At 63.1% G+C, this 18,258-nt stretch overlaps 2 protein-coding genes across 2 annotated transcripts; both read left to right on the forward strand.

Annotated features, from left to right (window-relative positions):
• Window positions 1-2,605: 2,605 nt before the first annotated feature.
• Window positions 2,606-11,361, forward strand: LOC114806190 (WAP four-disulfide core domain protein 3-like). Its single transcript, XM_039910071.1, has 8 exons — window positions 2,606-2,736; window positions 7,239-7,379; window positions 8,232-8,372; window positions 9,409-9,455; window positions 9,582-9,762; window positions 9,804-10,022; window positions 11,009-11,098; window positions 11,213-11,361. The coding sequence occupies exons 1-8, from the start codon at window positions 2,664-2,666 to the stop codon at window positions 11,359-11,361; spliced, it is 1,041 nt and encodes a 346-aa protein (XP_039766005.1). The 5' UTR covers window positions 2,606-2,663.
• A 1,430-nt stretch (window positions 11,362-12,791) lies between these two features.
• Window positions 12,792-16,185, forward strand: LOC120638012 (papilin-like). The gene is made up of 4 exons (XM_039910072.1): window positions 12,792-12,795; window positions 12,883-13,023; window positions 13,878-14,444; window positions 15,799-16,185. The coding sequence occupies exons 1-4, from the start codon at window positions 12,792-12,794 to the stop codon at window positions 16,020-16,022; spliced, it is 936 nt and encodes a 311-aa protein (XP_039766006.1). The 3' UTR covers window positions 16,023-16,185.
• Window positions 16,186-18,258: the final 2,073 nt, after the last annotated feature.

Below are 18,258 nucleotides of genomic sequence, written 5' to 3' on the forward strand. Positions count from 1 at the left end.
GCTCACAGTCTTCATCCCCATTTGACAGATGAGGAAACGGAGGCCCAGAGAGGTGCAGCGACTTGCCCGGGGTCACACAGCTGACAAGTGGAGGGGCCGGGATTAGATGCCAAGCACTACACTATGCTTTGGGGGAGAAACGAGACCGTCAGGTCGGACACAGTCCATGTCCCACGTAATAATAATAATAATAATAAGAGAAGCCGCGTGGCTTAACGGAAATGGCCCGGGCTTCGGAGTCAGAGGCTGTGGGTTCTAATCCCGCCACTCATCTGCTGGGCAAGTCACTTCGCTTCTCTGTGCCTCGGTTGCCTCATCTGTAAGATGGGGACGAAGGCCGTGAGCCCCACGCGGGACCCCCGATTACCCTGGAACTTCCCCAGTGTTTAGAACTAGTTAGTAAGCGCTTACCAAATACCATAACGATCTTAACGTGGTATTTCTTAAGCAGTTACTACATAATAACGTCGGTATTTGTTCCGCGCTATGTGCCAAGCACCGTTCTAAGCGCTGGGGGAGATAGAAGGTGATCAGGTGGTTTCACGTGGGGCTCCTGGTCTCCATCCCCATTTTCCAGATGAGATCACTGAGGGCCAGAGAAGTGAAGTGACTTGCCCAAAGTCACCCAGCTGATGGGCGGCGGAGTCGGGATTCAGGCACTCTTCTAAACGCGGGGGTAGGCACAAGACAATCAGGTTGGAAACAGTTCACGTACGACATAATGATAATAGTAACGATAGTAATAATTTGGAATACGGTAAGTGCTGACTATGTGCCGAGCACTCTTCTAAGTCCTGGGCTGGCTACAAGCAAATGAGGTTGGACACAGTCCCTGTCCCACGTGGGGTTCCCCATTTTACAGAGGAGGGAACTGAGGCCCAGAGAAGGGGAGTGACTTGCCCAAGGTCACACAGCAGACAGGTGGCGGAGCCGGGATTAGAACCCAGGACCGCTGACTACTCAGACTCCTTTCCTCTAGGCCACGCTGATTCTCAGTATAGCTGAGGTGGCGGCCACATTCCCTTCCCACAGCGAGAAGCGGCGTGGCTTCGGAGGGTCCCGGGTTCTAATCCCGGATCCCGCCCCCAGTCTGCTGCGCGGGACCTCGGGCGAATAACTTCTCTGGGGCTCGGTTTCCCTCATCCGTAAAATGGGGATGGACACCGTTAGCCCCACGGGAGACCGGGACAGCGTACGATCCGATTTACTTGTATCCACCCCAGCGTCTAGGATGGTGCCTGGTGTTTAGTGAGCGCTTAAAAAACAAAGAAACAACCGAAAAAACAGGTTTCCAGCCTAGAGGGGGGAGCGGATTTTCCCAGAATCGAGAGCCCGAAGGCAAGGAAACTCCAGACAAGGACAATCGTGAAGGTCAAAGGCAAAGGCCCTTTAATGATAAGAATTGGGGTGTCTGTCAAGCGCCTTCTCGGCGTCAGGCACTGTTCTAAGCACTGGGGTAGACGGAAGATAATCGGGTCGGACACGGTCCCGGTCCCACAGGGGGCTCACGTTCTCAATTCCCATGTTCCAGACGCGGGAGCCGAGGCCCGGAGAAGTGAAGTGACTCGCGACTCCGGCGGACAAGTGCCGGAGCTGGGATTAGAAGCCGGGTCCTTCCCACTCCCAGGCCCCGGGCTCTTTCCCCTCGGCCGTTCCGACTGCCCTCCCCCGAGCCCGGCGGTCGAGGAAGACACTGGGACCGGGGCGTCCAGAGGGACCCCCCCCCACGAAGCCCCCCCCCCGAGAGCTCAAGTGCCCGGGAGCCCAGGGCTGCGAGCGGGAAAGCGTTAGGACACGGGCGCGGCCGGCGAGGCCCGGTCCCGCTGACGAGGCCGGGAGCGGATCGGCGCCTCGGCCGCCGGGGGCCGGGGGCGCGGCCAGGGGGCCGTGGCCAGTGGCCGCCCCGAGGGGGCCGACGGTCCCCCCCAACCCACGGCTCTGAGCCCGGGCGCGTTCACCCGAAACTCCCGTTCCGATGGCCGCTCCGAACCGTCCAGAATGGTGGCCGGCCCCGGCCTCACCCCGGAAAGGCCCGTCCCTCCGCTCACGAGGAGGAGCCGGCCGCTCCGGGTCGGGGCGCCCCCTGAGGGGGCCGGGTGGGGGGCCCAGAGGGGGCCGGGGGGCAGGCCTCTAGGGCGGGAGTCCGAAGGCGCCCTAAGAGCCCCCTCCCCGTCTCGCCCCGGCACCCCCAGGGGCTGACCGTGGGACAGAACAGGAAGGGAGGGTGGCAGGGCGAGAGGCCCTCGATCTCCTCGGGAACGACCCGTGCCTCCCGGCCGGGTGGCGCCGACCCGCTCCCGGGGCTGACGTGGCGGCGTCCGGGGCTCCCCCGTCGGGGGGAGTGGCAGGCCCGGTCCTGGGTCCACCCTCCTCCCCGCCTCCCCCGACTCGGGGACCCACGTCTCTCCGCCTCAGAGACCCCCGAGCCTCGCCCCACCGCCCGCAACCCGATTCCCGTCCCCCCGCCTCGCTCCCAGCTGGGGCTCGGGCCCGGGCGGGCCGGGGCCCGCCGGTCCCCCCGAGGTCGGGGGAGGGTCCTGAGGGCTGGGACATTTCCTCTGGGCCCCCCCCACCGGGGCCTGCGGGCCCACCGGCCCCACCCTCCCTCCTCCTCCACCCCGGAAGGTATAAGTGCGGCCTCCGGCCGGAGCCGGGGCAGTGCCATGCAGCCCGCCGGCCTCTCCCTGCTGCTCCTCTGCGCTGCGGTGCCCTCCCTGGAGGGGCACGATGTCACCGGTGAGTCGGGGGCCGGTGGGCATCGCAGCTCTGCCCGTTCTGCTCTTGGGGATCTGAGATTCCCCAGCGGGGACAGGGCTAGAGGTGGGGAGGATACATCCTGGACGGCCATTTCCAGCCGAGACCCCCCGAGGTCAGGGGGCCGCGGCGAGGGGGTCCCCCCCGCCGGGTGACGGTAAGATCCCGGGGGGCGAGGATCCAACCGCACAGTCCATCCATCAAGAATAATAATAATAACGATTGTTAAGCGCTTACCGTGTGCCAAGCAAGAAGCAGCTTGGCCTAGCGGATCGTCCCAATAATAATAACGCCGACGGGATTCCTTAAGCGCTCACTACGTGCCCGGCGCCGGGGCAGATACGAGGTCGTCAGGTCGTCCCACGCGGGACTCCCGGTTCTCAATCCCCATTTTCCAGATGAGGGAACTGAGGCCCAGAGACGTGAAGCGACTTAGAGCCCGGGCCCCAGGGTCAGAAGGACCCGGGTTCTAATCCCGGCTCCGCCCCGTGCCTGCTGTGCGACCTTGGGCAGGTCGCTTCACTCTCTGGGCCTCAGTCACCCCGGCTGGACAACGGGGAAAGAGGTTGTGAGCCCCACGTGGGACAGGGATCGGGTCCGACCTAGCTCGTATCTCCCCCGGCGCTTAGAACAGAGCTTGACACGTAGTAGGCGCTTAACGAGCACCATCGTATTAGTGTTATCATCACCTCGGGAAAGTCACTTCAATTCTCTGGGCCTCAGTGGCCCCGTCCGGAAAACTGCGGCGCCTGGCACATAGTAAGCGCTCGACAGATATCGTTGCTGTTATTATTAGGAGAAAAACGGGTCCCGCATGGGGCTCTTGGTCCAAGTAGGAGGAGAGCAGGGGTCGAACCCCTCTTTTGCAGATGAGGAAACTGAGTCGCGGAGAAGTGACGTCATCAGATCGATGACGGCGCCGATAGGACGGAGCTGAAATTCGAACCCAGGTCCTCCGGCTCCCAGGCCCACGGTCTTTCCACTGGGATGCCCTGCTTCTTTTTCGTGCTCCCTCAAAAGACCACGGAAGCCCCCCGCCCCGCCGGCTCTTTTTCTGTTTGTAAACTCCTCGAGGGCGGCCATCACGTCTCCTAACGTGACGACGCAGCGGGGCCCAGTGGCTCGGGACTCCGGGGTCGTGGGTTCTAATCCCCGCTCCGCCGCTGATCAGCTCTTTGGGCGAGTGACTTCTCCGGGCCTCGGTTCCCCGTCATCTGTCAAACGGGGATGAAGACTGGGAGCCCCAACCGGGACAACCCGATTCATTCATTCAATCGTATTTATTGAGCGCTTACTATGGGCGGAGCACCGTACTAACCGCTTGGAACGGACAGTTCGGCAAGAGAGAGAGACAACGATGACCTGGCTTCTCCCCAGTGCTGAGAAGGGGGCTTGGCCCATAGTAAGCGCTTAACCAATACCATCGTCCTCATCATCCTGGCTTCACGGTCCTCTCCCGAGCGCTCAGCCCGGTGTTCGGCCCCCACCGCAGGCCCTCGATAAATACTAATGCTTCGCCGAGCCCTGGCAGACTTTCTAGGCAGATTCCGGGGGGCCCCGCGCCCCGGTCCCTCTCTCCCCCCGTCCGCCCGCGCTCGCCCGAGGTCGGACTCGAAGGAGTCCGGGGGCCCCGACTAGCCGCGGGTGGTGATCCGTGCCCGCTCCGAAGGCGGGTCCCCTCGGCTTCCCCCTGCCCTGGTGTCCGCCACCTCCCCGTGCCCATCTGATAAGGTTCTCCTATTGTTCTCCGCTCACAATGGCCCGGGCACCCCTCCTTCTGGCCCGAGCTTCTCACCGGCCCAGGAGCCCCACGGTTCGTAGCCCCACGTTCTCCCTGAGAGGGAGGAGGTGGGGGGGGAATTACGGGGCGGGCCCAGGGCCCCACCATGTCCGGCAGGCTTAATTTGGGCAGTCAACCGAGAAGCGGCGCGGCCCGGCGGAGAGAGCCCGGGCCGGGGCCTCGGAGGTCGTGGGTCCTGATCCCGACGCGGCCGCTGATCAGCGGGGCGACTCCGCACGAGTCGCTTCTCTGGGCCTCGGCTGCCCCGTCTGTCAAACGGGGACGGAGACCGGGAGCCCCACGCTTAGAGCAGTGGGCGCTTAACCATTATTAATATTATTATTATTATTACTTGGCTCCTCTGGGCCTCGTTACCTCATCTGGAAAACGGGGATTAAGACCGCGAGTCCCTCGTGGGACGGGGACTGTGTCCAACCCGATGAGCTTCCGTCTACCCCAGCGTTTAGTACAGCGTCTGGCACATGGCGAGTGCTTTACAGATACCCCCCAAAATATACAGGGAACCCCGGGGATCTTTAACTGGGGGAGCCATAAGGACAATTAACCAATCCATCAGTCGATTGAGAAGTGGCCTGGCCTAATGGAAAGAGCCCGGACCTGGGTTCCAATCCCAGTTCTGCCACTTGTCTGCCTTATGATCTTGGACAAGGTCCTGACCGTCTCTGGACCTCAGTTTCCCCCTCCGTCAAAGGGGGATCAAATCCTACTCCCTCCTATTTAGGCCGCGTCCCACCCGAGTTGTTTGGCATCTACCCCCGTGCTCTGTACGGTGACTGGCACGTAGTAAGCGCTTAACAGAGACGATGATAACAATTAAAAAGGTCAGAGGGCTGGGCTTCCTGGACAGAGCTGGGGGTGAAGCAGATAAGGCCGAGAGGATCTCGACTGCTCGTGGACTGGAGGACTCCGGGAGTTTAGCCTCTAACATCGCTGGCCAATCCGCTCCGAAAAACGGCACCCTTCTTTTCGAAGAAGAAGCCACGTGGTCTAATGGGAAGGGCAAAGGGCCGGGAGTCAGGGAGGTTCTAATAATAATCGTAATGAAATAATAATAATCGTACCCGTAGAGCGCTTACTATATGCCCAGCACCGTTCTAAGCGCTGGGGGAGATACAAGGTCGTCGGGTTGCCCCACGCGGGGCTCCCGGTCTTCGCCCCCACTTTACGGATGAGGGAACTGAGGCCCAGAGAGGTGAAGCGACCTGCCCGGAGTCACGCAGCAGCCAGGCGGCGGAGCCGGGATCAGAACCCACGACCTCTGGCTCCCAGACCCGGCCTCTCGCCGCCGCGCCGCTTCTTTCTCTCCTTCTCCCTGAGATTGTGAGCCCCAGGTGGGACAGGGACTGTGTTCGATCTGTCCATCTTGAGCATTCCCCGGTGCTCGGCACAGAGTAGGGGCTCAATTAATGCTACGAGTATTATTATTATTATTGTTAATAATGATGACGACTGTTCGACGGAGCCAGGAATCTCGTAGCTCAGTCCAGCCGGAAGCCCTCCCTGGCCAACTGCCCCCCCACAGCCCTGTCGGGGGGCTCTCCTGTCCCCCAAAACCCGACCCCCCGCGCCCCCGGCCCCGGGTGAGTTCTTTCCCGTCCCTTGGTTCGGCGCTGGGCACACGGTGGGAGCTTCAACGAACGCTTAGTACGGTGCTCTGCACACAGTAAGCGCTCAATAAATACGACTGAATGAATGCTACTATCTAGGATCTATTCATTCGGTCGTATTTATTGAGCGCTTACTCTGTGCAGGCCCCTCGACTAAGCACTTGGGAAAGTAATGATAATGATTACTGCGGTACTCGATAGGCACCGTGCTAAGCGTTGGGTTGGGTCCAGGCGGATTGGGTCGGATCGGCTCACGGGCTTCGTCCCCGTTTCACAGACGAGGGAACCGAGGCTCGGAGGAGCGAGGCGCCCTGCCGGAGGCCACACGGTAGATGCACGGCGGAGCCGGGGTTAGAACCCACGACCTTCCGGCTCCCGGGCCCGTGCTCTATCCACTAGGCCGTACTCCTGGGTCGCCTTGACCTGTCCCCCCCGGGGATAAATTCATTCATTCATTCAACGGTATTTACTGAGCGCTTACTGTGTGCAGAGCACTGGACTAAACGCTTGGAAAGTACGATAAATGAATCTCCTCTGAGCCACCCTCTCCTGGCCATCGCCGCTGGGGCTGGGGCCGTCGGGACGGTCACGGTCATCGTGATAACCGACGCGGCACTCGTTAAGTGCTTACTCTGTGCCAAGCACTGGGGGAGACGCCACATCATCAGGCGCCACGTGGGGCTACGGTCCAAGTAGGAGGGAGACCGGGGATCGCGTCCCCATTCGGCAGGGAGGGAACCGAGGCCCAGAGAAGGGAAGCGACTCACCCACGGTCACCCAGCAGCCACGGGGCGCCGCCGGGAGGAGAACCCGGGTCCTCTGACTCCCGGGCCCGGGGTCTTTCCTCTGGGCCGCCCCGCTTCTCGCCGCTCGCCTTTCGCGAGGTCACCGAGGCCCAGCGGAGGGAAGTGACCGATCCGGGGTCACACGGCAAACGAGTGGCGGGGCCGGGGCGGGGGGCCGGGTCCCGCGAGGCCCGGGCCCGGCCGCGGTGGTCCCTGGCGGGGGTCTGGGCGGACGGGCCGGGCCCGGCCGGGGGGGATCCTGACCCGCTCGGCGGTCCGGGCGTCCCGCAGCCAAGCGGGGCGTTTGCCCGCTGGCCTCCGGGGACCAGTTCGCCCAGTGCACGGTGCTCTGCCTGAAGGACGAGGACTGCCCCGGGGCCGGCAAGTGCTGCAGCAACGGCTGCGGGTGGGTCTGCCTGGAGCCCGCCCAGGGTAAGGCCCTGCCCCGTCCTGCCCCCTGGCCAGGCCCTGCCTTGCCACACTCCCCTGCCCCCCACCCCCCCCACCGCCGACCTGCTCTGCCTCGTCCCCCTGCCCCCCCGCCCCCCGGCCTCCCCTACCTCCCTGCCCCGCCCTGCCCCTTGGCCAGGCCCTGCCCTGACCCCCGGTCTGCCCCCGGCCCTGCCCCCCGGCCAGGCCCTGTCCTGCTCCCCCCTGCTCCTGCCCTGCCCCCCGGCCTACCCTACCCTACCCTACCCTACCCTACCCTACCCTACCCCCCGGCCCTGCCATTCGCCCTGTCCTGCCCCCTGGCCAGGCCCTGCCCTGCCCCTGCCCTGCCTCCCAGCCTACCCTATCCCCCCCACCCCGCCCTGCCCCGCCACTTGCCCTGCCCTTCGCCCTGGCTGGGCCCTGCCCCTGGCCCTGGCCTGCCCCTGCCCTGCCCTCTGGCCGGGCCCTGCCTTGTCACCAGTTCCCTGTCCCCGTCCCCTGAGCTGCTCTGCCTTGTCCCCCTGCCCCCTGGCCTACCCTGCCCCGCCCTGCCTTGACCCTTGGTTTTGTCCTGCCCTGCCCCGGCCTCCAGCCGTGCCCCCGACCCCGCCCCGGTCCCTGGCCCTGCCCCAGGCCCTGGCCCTGCCCTGCTCCCCCGTCCCCCGCCCCCCTGCCCCGTCCCCCCGGCCTACCCTACCCCCCTGCCCCGCCTTGCCCCTCGGTTGCGCCCTCCCCCCCCGGGCGGGCCCTGCCCCATCCCACCCTCTCCTCGCCCCCGGGCCGGTGGCGGGGTGCGGGGGGTCCCCTGCCCAGGGCTCGGGGTGCGGGCGCCCCGCTCTGTCCGCGTTGCAGAGAAGCCCGGGGCCTGCCCGGCTCTGTCCGGCCGAGCGCGGGGCCCCTGCCTCACCAGCTGCCGCACCGACCTCGACTGCCCCGCCAAGAAGAAGTGCTGCACCGACGGCTGCGCCCGGAGGTGCCGCAGCCCCGTGTGGGGTGAGACCGGCCGGCCGGCCGGGGCGGGGGCGGGGGAGGAGGGAGGGACCGCCAGGGGGCGCCGGTGGGGGCGGCCGGGGTGGGGGGCAAACGCTCCGCGGCGGGGAGACCGCCAGGGGGCGCCGGGGAGGGAGAGCGCACCGCCGGGGAGGGACCGCCAGGGGGCGCCACACCGCCCCGCCCCGCCGCGGGGAGACCGCCAGGGGGCGCCCCGCCGCCCCGCCGGGGAGGGACCGCCAGGGGGCGCCGGTGGTGGGGGAAACGCACCGCCGGGGGGAGACCGCCAGGGGGTGCCACACCGCGCCGCCGGACGGGGGAGGAGGAGGGAGGGACCGCCAGGGGGCGCCACACTGCACCTCAGCCAGGGGGCGCCGGGAGGGAGCGTGCACCGCGGGGGAGGGACCGCTAGGGGGGCGCCACACCGCACCTCCGCGGAGAGACCGCCAGGGGGCGCCTGGAGGGCGAGCCTAACGCCGAGGAGACTGCACCGCCAGGGGTTGTCCGCCAGAGGGCGCCAGGGCATTCGGTCCATCGTATTTAGTGAGCGCTTACGGGGTGCGGCGCCTTGTACTAAGCGCCGGGAATGTACAATTCGGCGAAAGGGAGAGACGATCCCCGCCCCACAACGGGCAGGGGGAGCCAGGGGAGCCGGGGGCAGAAGGGGGGCTGCGGAGGGGACTGAGAGGGGGCAGATAGGGCCCAGGGAGGTGGGGAGGGGGAACATGGAGACCGGGGCGGACAGGGGCCTGGGGAGGGTGGCAGCCCGGGGGTGGTCCGAGGACGGGGAGCGGGGAAGGGGGGGAGGGGGCGGACAGGGTCTGGAGGGGGGTGGGGAAGGGTCCAGGAAGGTGGAGAGGGAACAGACGAAGCCCCGGGGGCGTGGACAGGGACACGGGGTGGAGGGAGGGGGACATTAGGAGGAGTCCTGGGGAGGAGAGGACCCCGGGGAGTAAGAAGAGAGAGAGGGGGCCGTCGGGGTGGAGGTGGAGGGCCTTGACCCCGCGCTGACCTCGGGCTGGTACTCCCTTTTGCCCAGGGGCTGAGCCTCCTGTGGCGCCCCCTGCTGTCAAAGGGCTGAGGGCGGTATAGCGCCCCCTGCCGTCAAAGGACTGAGACCGCTGAAGAGCTCCCTGGAGCGGGGCTGAGCGCGGTATAGCGCCCCCTGGTGCCGCGGGGCTGAGTGCGCTATAGCGCCCCCTGCCACCCTAGGGCCGAGTGCCGTATAGCGCCCCCTATTGTCCGGGGGCTGAGCGCGGTATAGCGCCCCCTACGGTCCGGGGGCTGAGCGCGGTACAGCGCCCCCTGCTGCCAAGTGGCTGCAGTGTAGCGCCCCCGGCTGCCTCGGGGCAGCGGCGGTGGGGCGCCCCCTGCTGGCACGTGGCCGGGCGGGGTATAGCGCCCCCTGCTGTTGCGGCGTGACCCCCTCGCCCTGACCAGCGCCCCCCACCCCCCGCCCCACCCCCGTTGGCGTACCCCAAGGAGTGTGCCTGCTGCCCCGCTGGCCCGGGCCCTGCTTAGCCTTCGTCCTGCGCTTCTTCTACAACCCCGGATCCCAGAGGTGCGAGCGCTTCATCTTCGGCGGCTGCCACGGGAACGGCAACAACTTCGAGACCAAGGAGGCCTGCCTGTGGGCCTGCAGCAGAAAGCCGGGTGAGGGGCCCTCCCAGGGGCTGGCCGGGGGAGGACCTGTCCGTGTGGGCCGGCCGACCGACTGGGTGGCTGTCGGGGGGGCTCTGGGTGAAGAGGTTGTCAGTCTGGGGGGGCTCAGGGAGGGGCTGCCTGCTGGGGCTAAGACCCTCCTCCGCCTCTCCATCCAAACCGCGACCACGTCATTACAAGCGCTCGGCCTCCTCGCCGACCTCCCGCCTCTCCCCAGTCCCGTCCAGACTTCACTCTCCTGTCCGAGTCGTTATGCTACAGGAACGTTCGGGACACGTCTCCCAAATCCTCAAGAATCTCCAACGGTCGCCGACCCACCACCCCCTCAAACAGAAACTCCTCCCCGTTGGCTTTAAGGCACTCGACTGCCTCGCCCCCTCCGCCCTCCCCTCGCTTCTCTCCTTCTCCAACACGGCCCGCACGCGCCGCTCCTCTAATGCCAACCTTCTCCCTGGGCCACCATCTCATCTACGTCGCCCACGTCCCGCCTCCGGCCTGGTCCGCCCTCCCGCCTCAAACCGCCCGGACGATGACTGTCCCCGCTTTCAAAGCCTTCTTGAAGGCCACCACCTCCTCCGAGAGGCCTTCCCCGGCCAAGCCCCCCTTTCCTCTTCTCCCCCTCCCTTCTGCGTCGCCCCGACTTGCCCCTTTTATTCATCCCCCGTCCCAGCCCCGCACCGCTTACGTCGGTGTCTGTCATGTATTGATTTATATTGGTGGCCCTCTCCCCCTCTAGCCCCTAAGCTCGTTGTGGGCAGGGAATGAGTCTGTTTATTGTTCCGTCGTGCTCTCCCAAATGCCTAGTACCGTGCCCTGCGCGCAGTAAGAGCTCCGTAAATACGGTGGAATGAGTGAATGAACCTCCAGGGTCCCAGCAGGCCCCTCCCCTGGCCCAGCCCCGACACGCAGCCCCTTTGAGGGGCTCCAGGAGGGTCCCCAGATTGACCCCAGCCCTTCCCTCCCGGGCTTTCCCGCAGAAGATGACCCGCTGGAGCCCGCAAAGGTGCCGAAGTTGCCAGTCCTCGTTACGGGTCCCAGCATCTTAGGTGCGCCCGGGGACGGCGCAGGTACGCTCTTCGGGGCTCCGAGGGTGGGGTCCGGCCCAGCCGGAGAGGTCTGGGGACGTCCGGGCCCGGGGGGTGGTCGGGGAACGGGTCGCCTAACCGGTCTCTCAGCTGCAGGTAAGCCCGGGGCCTGCCCGGAGGTGCCCCTGGGCACGGCTGGGAATTGCATGCTGCGGTGTCGATCCGACCACGACTGTAAAGGCAGCACGAAATGCTGTAGCAACGGCTGTGGGCTCATCTGCAAGTTCCCAGTGTTCAGAGAGTGATGGCCCCTCCGCCGGGGGGCGCCTGGGTTCCTCCCCCGGGGGCGTCCCGGCCTCCTCTCCCTCCTCCCGTCTCTGCCTCCCCGGCTGAGACCCCCCAACCCACGGCACTCTGCCCCTCTCCGCCGCCCACCCTTCCCTCCCCCCGTTCTTCTCTTGCTCTGTCCTCGGAACCTCCCCTGCTTATTGATAATGATATCTGTTAAGCGCTTGCTATATGCCGGCCACTGTTCCGAGCGCTGGGGGAGATACGAGGTCATCAGGTTGTCATTCATTCATTCGGTCGTATTTCTTGAGCGCTTACTCTGTGCAGAGCAACAGATGGAGACGATCCCTGCCCAACAACGGGCTCACAGTCTAGAAGTCTAGAAGCGGGGAATAATAATGATGCTATCTGTTAAGCACTTACTCTGGGCCAGGCACTCTTCTAAGCGCTGGGGTTGGATTCAAGGTCATCAGGTTGGCCCACGTGGGGCTCGTATTCTTCATCCCCATTTTAATAATAATGATGACAATGTTGGCATTTGTTAAGCTTACTATGTGCCGAGCACTGTTCTAAGCGCTGGGGGAGATACAGGGTAATCCAGTTGTCCCAAATGAGGCTCATGGTCTTCATCCCCCATCCCGGCCCGGCCACTTGTCAGCTGTGTGACTTTGGGCCAGTCACTTAACTTCTCAGTGCCTCAGTTACCTCATCTGTAAAATGGGGATTAAGACCGTGAGCCCCACGTGGGACAACCTGATTCCCCTGTGTCTACCCCAGCGCTTAGAACAGTGCTCGGCACATAGTAAGCGCTTAACAAATACCGACATCATTTTCCAGATGAGGTCACCGAGGCCCAGAGAAGTGAAGCGACTTGCCCGAGATCACACAGCAGATGGGCGGCGGAGCCGGGATTAGAACCCGGAACTTGTGACTCCCAAGCCCGGGCTCTTCCCATTGAGCCGTGCTGCTTCACAAATAATAATAATGATGACATTTGTTAAGTGTCCTCTGACTCCCCAGCCCGGGCTCTTTCCACTAAGGCTCGCTGCTTCGCGGTGATAATCACAATAATAAGGAAAACAGTATTTGAGAAGACCTTACCGTGAGCCAAGCACTGTGCTGAGTCCGGGGAGGGTCTGAGGTCGTCAGGTCCCCCACGAGACCCGTCAGAATAATAATAACAATAATGACGATGATGGTATTTGATAAGGTGATCGGGTCCCGCTGGAGACAGCGTGAGTAGGAGGGAGACCAGGTATCGAATCCCCATTTTGCAGCTGAGGGAACTGAGGCTCAGAGAAGCGAAGCGACTTCCCCAAGGTCACGTAGCAGGAGGGCGGCGGATCCGGGATTAGAACCCGGGGCCTCTGACTCCCAGGCACGTGTTCTTTCCTTCCCACCGCCCCTGGCTTTCGTGACCCTGGGGCCACTTTTACGAAGTACGGTCATGGGTACCGTAATCAGGAATGATAATCACCCGGCCCTCCGACCCTCCCCTTGCCCTGCGCGGCCCCCGACCCCCTTTCCCTTTTTGGCAGGCAAGCCCGGGGTCTGCCCGCTGGACGTCCGCAGCTGCCCTCAGCCTGGACAACCCCTCTGTCTCAGCGACAGCCACTGCCCTTTCAATCAGAAATGCTGCTATTCTGCCTGTCACCTTCGTTGCATGGTGCCCATCCTAGGTACCCGCCCGGCCGGGGCTCGTGATGGAGCGCTTACGCTGTCTTAAGCGCTGGGGCGAGGCCGGTGGAATTGTTAGACATTATCCCTGCCCCACAAGGAGCTTCCGGTCGAGCGCGGAACGTCCGCTCCACCAGCCCCCGCCCGATGGCTAGAAGCAGAGGTCATTCATGCATCCCGTCGTATTTGTCGGGTGCTTACTGTGTGCAGAGCACTCTACTAAGCACTTGGGAGAGTACGGCATAGCGATAAACAGACACGTTCCCTGCCCGCAACGAGCTTAGGGTCTAGAGGGGGAGACGGGCATTCCTGAAAAAAGAAACGACCGACGTGGACATAAGCGGCGTGGGGCTGGGAGGGGGAGAGAATAAAGGGAGCGAGTCGGTGACGCAGATGGGAGAGGGAGAAGGGGAAAGGAGGGCTCATTAATAATAATGGTATTTTTGAAGCGCTTACTAGGTGCCACGCGCTGTTCTACGCGCCGGGGTAGGCACCAGGTCGCCAGGTTGTCCCACACGGGCCTCCCCGTCTCCATCCCCATTCTACGGTGGAGGTAACTGAGGCCCAGAGAGGTTAGATGACTGGCCCGAAGCCACCCGGCCGACAAGCGGCGGAGCCGGGATTCGAACCCGTGCCCTCTGACTCCCAAGCCCGGGCTCTTGCCACTGAGCCTCGCTGCTTCTCTGGGAAGGCCTCTTGGAGGAGGTGTGCCTTCACTGAGGCGATGCCCTGGTGTAGCTGCATTTTCCCTGCCCCAGGACCCCAGCGGGCGTCGGGCCCCAGGAACCCTGGGCCTGAGCTTCCTCTCCTGGGGCCCCTCACCCTCCCCTGGCCTGGGGGGGGGACACCGGGGAAGCCCCCGCCCTCCCCAAGGGAGAGGAGTCAGGGCCTCCCTGTTGCCTGGGGCCTCTCCTGGAGGGTCCCCCAGCAGCCTCAGGCGCAGAGGCTGGACTTGTCCCTTCCTCAGGTCGCCCCGGCCGCTGCCCGCCCCAGGCGGCGGCCATCCGCTGCGTCCGACCCGAGCCGGACCAGTGCCGGAGCGACGACGACTGCCTGGACCTGAAGAGGTGCTGTTACCGCCGCTGTGGCCTAAAGTGCGTGGAGCCGGAGGGCCTTCCCGTCCTGCCCCGCATCTGGCCCCAGATGGAGCCCGCCGTCCCACCGCCCCAGCCCCCGGGGCCCTTCCCCCTTTCCGGGGCCCGCCCGCCCCCCCTAACTCAGGTCCTCTCCGGCGGCCTGACCCCTCCAACCCCCCCATTCTGCACCCTGCCCTTCGTCATCGGGAATTGCAACATGTGGAAGCCACGCTTCTTTTACAACGTGGCCACCAAGCGCTGCGAGAGGTTCATGTACAGCGGCTGCCAAGGGAACCAGAATAACTTCCTAACCAAGGCCAAGTGTCTGCGCAGCTGTCAGAGGCTGGGTGAGCCCCGGGGGGCCGGCCGGCGGGAGCGGGAGGTCGGGGAGGAGGGAAGTGGCAGGCGGGGGTGAGGGTGAGGACCCATCACCTACTGGATTTAAGTGGCCACCTTGTGCAGAGCACTTGGGAAAGTACAACGGATGTCTAAAGTCCAGTAGTTCCCCTCAAGAAATTGCCAGTCTAATGGATGGGGCAGGAGCCCAAGGAAAGGGCCCAGAGAACGGGGTGGGCTGGGGTGGGGGGTGGTCAGGCCAGCTGGACACTCTGGGGGGGGGGGGAGGCGACCGGCTGGATGGGGAGAAGTAATTGGGTCGATGAGCTCGATAATGAATAATGATTATCAACAAATAATAATAATTAAGGTTCTTGTGAAGCGCTTACTGGGTGCCAAGCACTGTTCTAAGCTCTGGGGAAGATACAAGGTAAGCGGGTTGTCCCACGTGGGGCTCACGGTCTTAATCGCCATTTTACAGATGAGCTCGCCCAGGCCCAGAGATGTTAAGCGACTTGCCCGAGGTCCCACAGCAGCCGAGTGGCAGGGCCGGGATCAGGACCCACGGCCTCTGACTCCCAGGGCTCTAAGCCACGCTGCTTCAAGTTAAGGGCGTAGTGTGTGCCGAGCACCGTTCTAAGCGCTGGGGTAGATACGAGCTCATCAGGTTGGACACAGTCCCCGTCCCACGTGGGGCTCACGCTCTCATCTGTCAGGACGAGGTAACTGAGGCCCAGAGAAGTGAAACGACGATAATAGTGGTGGTTATTTGGCGCTCGCCACAGGCTGAGAGGCCGAGTCGACAGGAGATAACGGGTCAGACACGTTTCCTCAGGGCTCGCGGCCCAAGTAGGAGGGAGAACAGGTCCGTTTTCTTGTCTCGTCCTGTGCCGTCGAGTCGTTTCCGACCCGTAGAGACACCAGGGCCGCATTTCTCCAGAAGGCCCCGCTCTCCATCCGCTGCCGCTGCGGTAGCGGAGCCGTAGGATTTTCTCGGTAGAGATCCGGAAGCGGTTTACCCTCACCGCCTTCGGCGCGGTAAACCCCGCTCTCCGCCCTCGACTCTCCCCGGTGCCGCCGCCGCCGCCCAGCACGGGGGAGTTTGGGCTGGTAGCAGACGGCCTTCCGCTTGGCTGGCCGCTGCCCAATCTAGGAATGGACTGGGTAGGCCTCGGCTCGACTCGCCCTCCCCTAAGCCGAGCCCGGTAGAGACCTGGAAACCCTCCAGGTGCGCCCCTGAGAGGTGAGGTCCATCTGACGGGCGATGGAAACCAAGGCCCAGGGGAACGAAGGGACAGTCGGAGAGGCGGGCGGAGGAGCCCGGGGTGGGGCGGGCCCTTCAACTCTGCCCCCTCCCTCCTGCAGACCAATGCTTCCTTCCCCCCGTCGAGGGGCCCTGCCAGGCCAAAATCCCCCGCTTTTTCTACAACGCCGTCACCCGCCGGTGCACTAAGTTCTTCTACGGAGGCTGCAAGGGCAACCCAAATAACTTCGTGAAGCTGGACAGCTGCAAGGCAGTGTGTGAGGCCCAGGACCAAGAGGGGGGCCCTGGGGACAGAGCGGACAGGAAGGACACGGAGGAGGTCTGAGACCAGCCCCCTCGGCCCTCCGGCCCCGCGCCCGACCCTGGGGACCCCCTCTCTCCGATGGACCGACCAGGCCCCAGGACCCGCCGATCATCCCGTCCTTCTGGGGGCCGCAGGTGGGCCGAACCCACCTTGGGAGTGGTTGTCAATAAAAGCATTTCCTCCATTTCTGGCTGGACCCCTTCTTCTCTCGCCTCCTGGGCCGGTGGCCCCCGGCCCCGCTCCGCCTCCGAGGACTCCCCACCCCGGGGTCACTGGGTCCTCTGAGTGGCGGTTTGGCGGATGGTTGTCGGTGAGGGGATTTGGGGAGGTTTCATCGCAGTCCGGGGCCTCCGGATTCACCCCCTCTCCCGGACCCCCTGAAGTGCACAGAGAGCCCCCCCCCAGAAAAACCCGCTCCCCTGGTAACCCAGCGAGCCCTGCTGGGGCCCTCCCACTCTTCCTCCCACACCAGCATCCCTACAACAGGCTGCCCTTTGGTGCGGGTGGTCCTGGGCCTCAGAAGAGGAACTCCAGTAGTAGCCAAAATAGCTGTAATAGAAGCATTAATATTAATAATAATTATGATTATGGTATTTGTTAAGCGCTTACTATGGGCCGGGCACCGTACTAAGCACTGTACAAGCCAATCGGGTTGGACATAGTCCCTGTCCCCCTGTGGGGCTCACCGTACCGATCCCCATTTTCCAGATGAGGTCACCGAGGCCCAGAGAAGTGAAGTGACTTGTCCAAGGTCACACAGCAGCCGCGTGGCGGAGCTGGGATTAGAACCCAAGACCTTCTGACTCCCAGGCCCGGGCTGTAGCCGCTTCGCCATGCTGCTTCTTATGATTATAGTATTTATTAAGCACTGTGTGCCGTTCACTGTGTTATTATTATTTGTTAAGCACTTACTATGTACAAGGCACTGTACTAAGCGCTGGGGTACATACAGGGTAACCAGGTTGTCCCACATGAGGCTCACAGTCTTCATCCCCATTTTATAGATGAGGGAACTGAGGCACAGAGAAGTTTAGTTACTTGCCCCCAGTCACACAGCTGACAAGTGGCAGAGTGGGGATTCGAACCCATGACCTCTGAGTCCCAAGCCTGGGCTCTTTCCACTGAGCCACGCTGCTTCTCGTTTTGTGTTCATCCAAACATCTACTACATTGATCTAAGCCCTTCTCCTTTCCCGTCTCGACTGCCACGTCGGCCTCCTCGCTGGCCTCCCGGCCTCCCGTCTCACCCCACACCAGTCCGTACTTCTCTCTCCTGCCCGGATCGTTTTGCTACAAAAACGTTCAGTCCGTTTCACCCCACTCCTCAAGAGCCTCCGGTAATTGCCCCTCCATCTCCACATCAAACAGAAAGTCCTCGCTGTCGGCTTTAAAGCCTTCAACCAGCTCATCCTAATACCTCACCTCCCTGATCTACTACAGCCCAGGCTACATACTTTGCTCTTCCAGCACCCATGTCCTGTGGAACTCCCTCCCCCTCCATGTTCGTCAGACCTCCACTCTCCCCACCTTCATCGTTTTATCGAAGTCACACCTCCTCCAAGAAGCCTTCCCCGATTAAGCCTTCTCTTCCCTGCTTCCCTCTCCCTTCTGTTAAGCACTTCAATCCATGACCTCTGGGCATTTGGTTTTTCATTCATTCATTCATTCAATAGTATTTATTGAGTGCTTACTATGTGCAGAGCACTGTACTAAGCGCTTGGAATGTACAAATCGGCAACAGATAGAGACAGTCCCTGCCCACTGATGGGCTTACAGTCTAATCGGGGGAGACAGACAAACAAAAACAATAGCAGTAAAAAGAATCAAAGGGATGAACATCTCATTAAAACAATAGCAATAAATAGAATCAAGGTGATGCACATCTCATTAACAAAATAAATAGGGTAATAAAAATATATATAATTGAGCGGACGAGCACAGTGCTGAGGGGAGGGGAAGGGAGAGGGGAAGGAGCAGAGGGAAAAGGGGGAAAAGAGGGTTTACCTGAGCGGAAGTGAAGGGGGGAGTAGAGGGGGAGCAGAGGGAAAGGGGAAGCTCAGTCTGGGAAGGCCTTTTGGAGGAGGTGAGCTCTAAGTAGGGCTTTGAAGAGGGGAAGAGAGTGAGTTTGGTGGAGGTGAGGAGGGAGGGCGTTCCGGGACCGCGGGAAGGCGTGGCCCGGGGGTCGACGGCGGGATAGGCGAGAACGGGGGACGGTGAGGAGGTGAGCGGCGGAGGAGCGGAGCCTGCGGGGTGGGCGG

The sequence above is a fragment of the Ornithorhynchus anatinus genome, chromosome 21, assembly GCF_004115215.2.
Source record: "Ornithorhynchus anatinus isolate Pmale09 chromosome 21, mOrnAna1.pri.v4, whole genome shotgun sequence".
NCBI lineage: Eukaryota > Metazoa > Chordata > Mammalia > Monotremata > Ornithorhynchidae > Ornithorhynchus > Ornithorhynchus anatinus.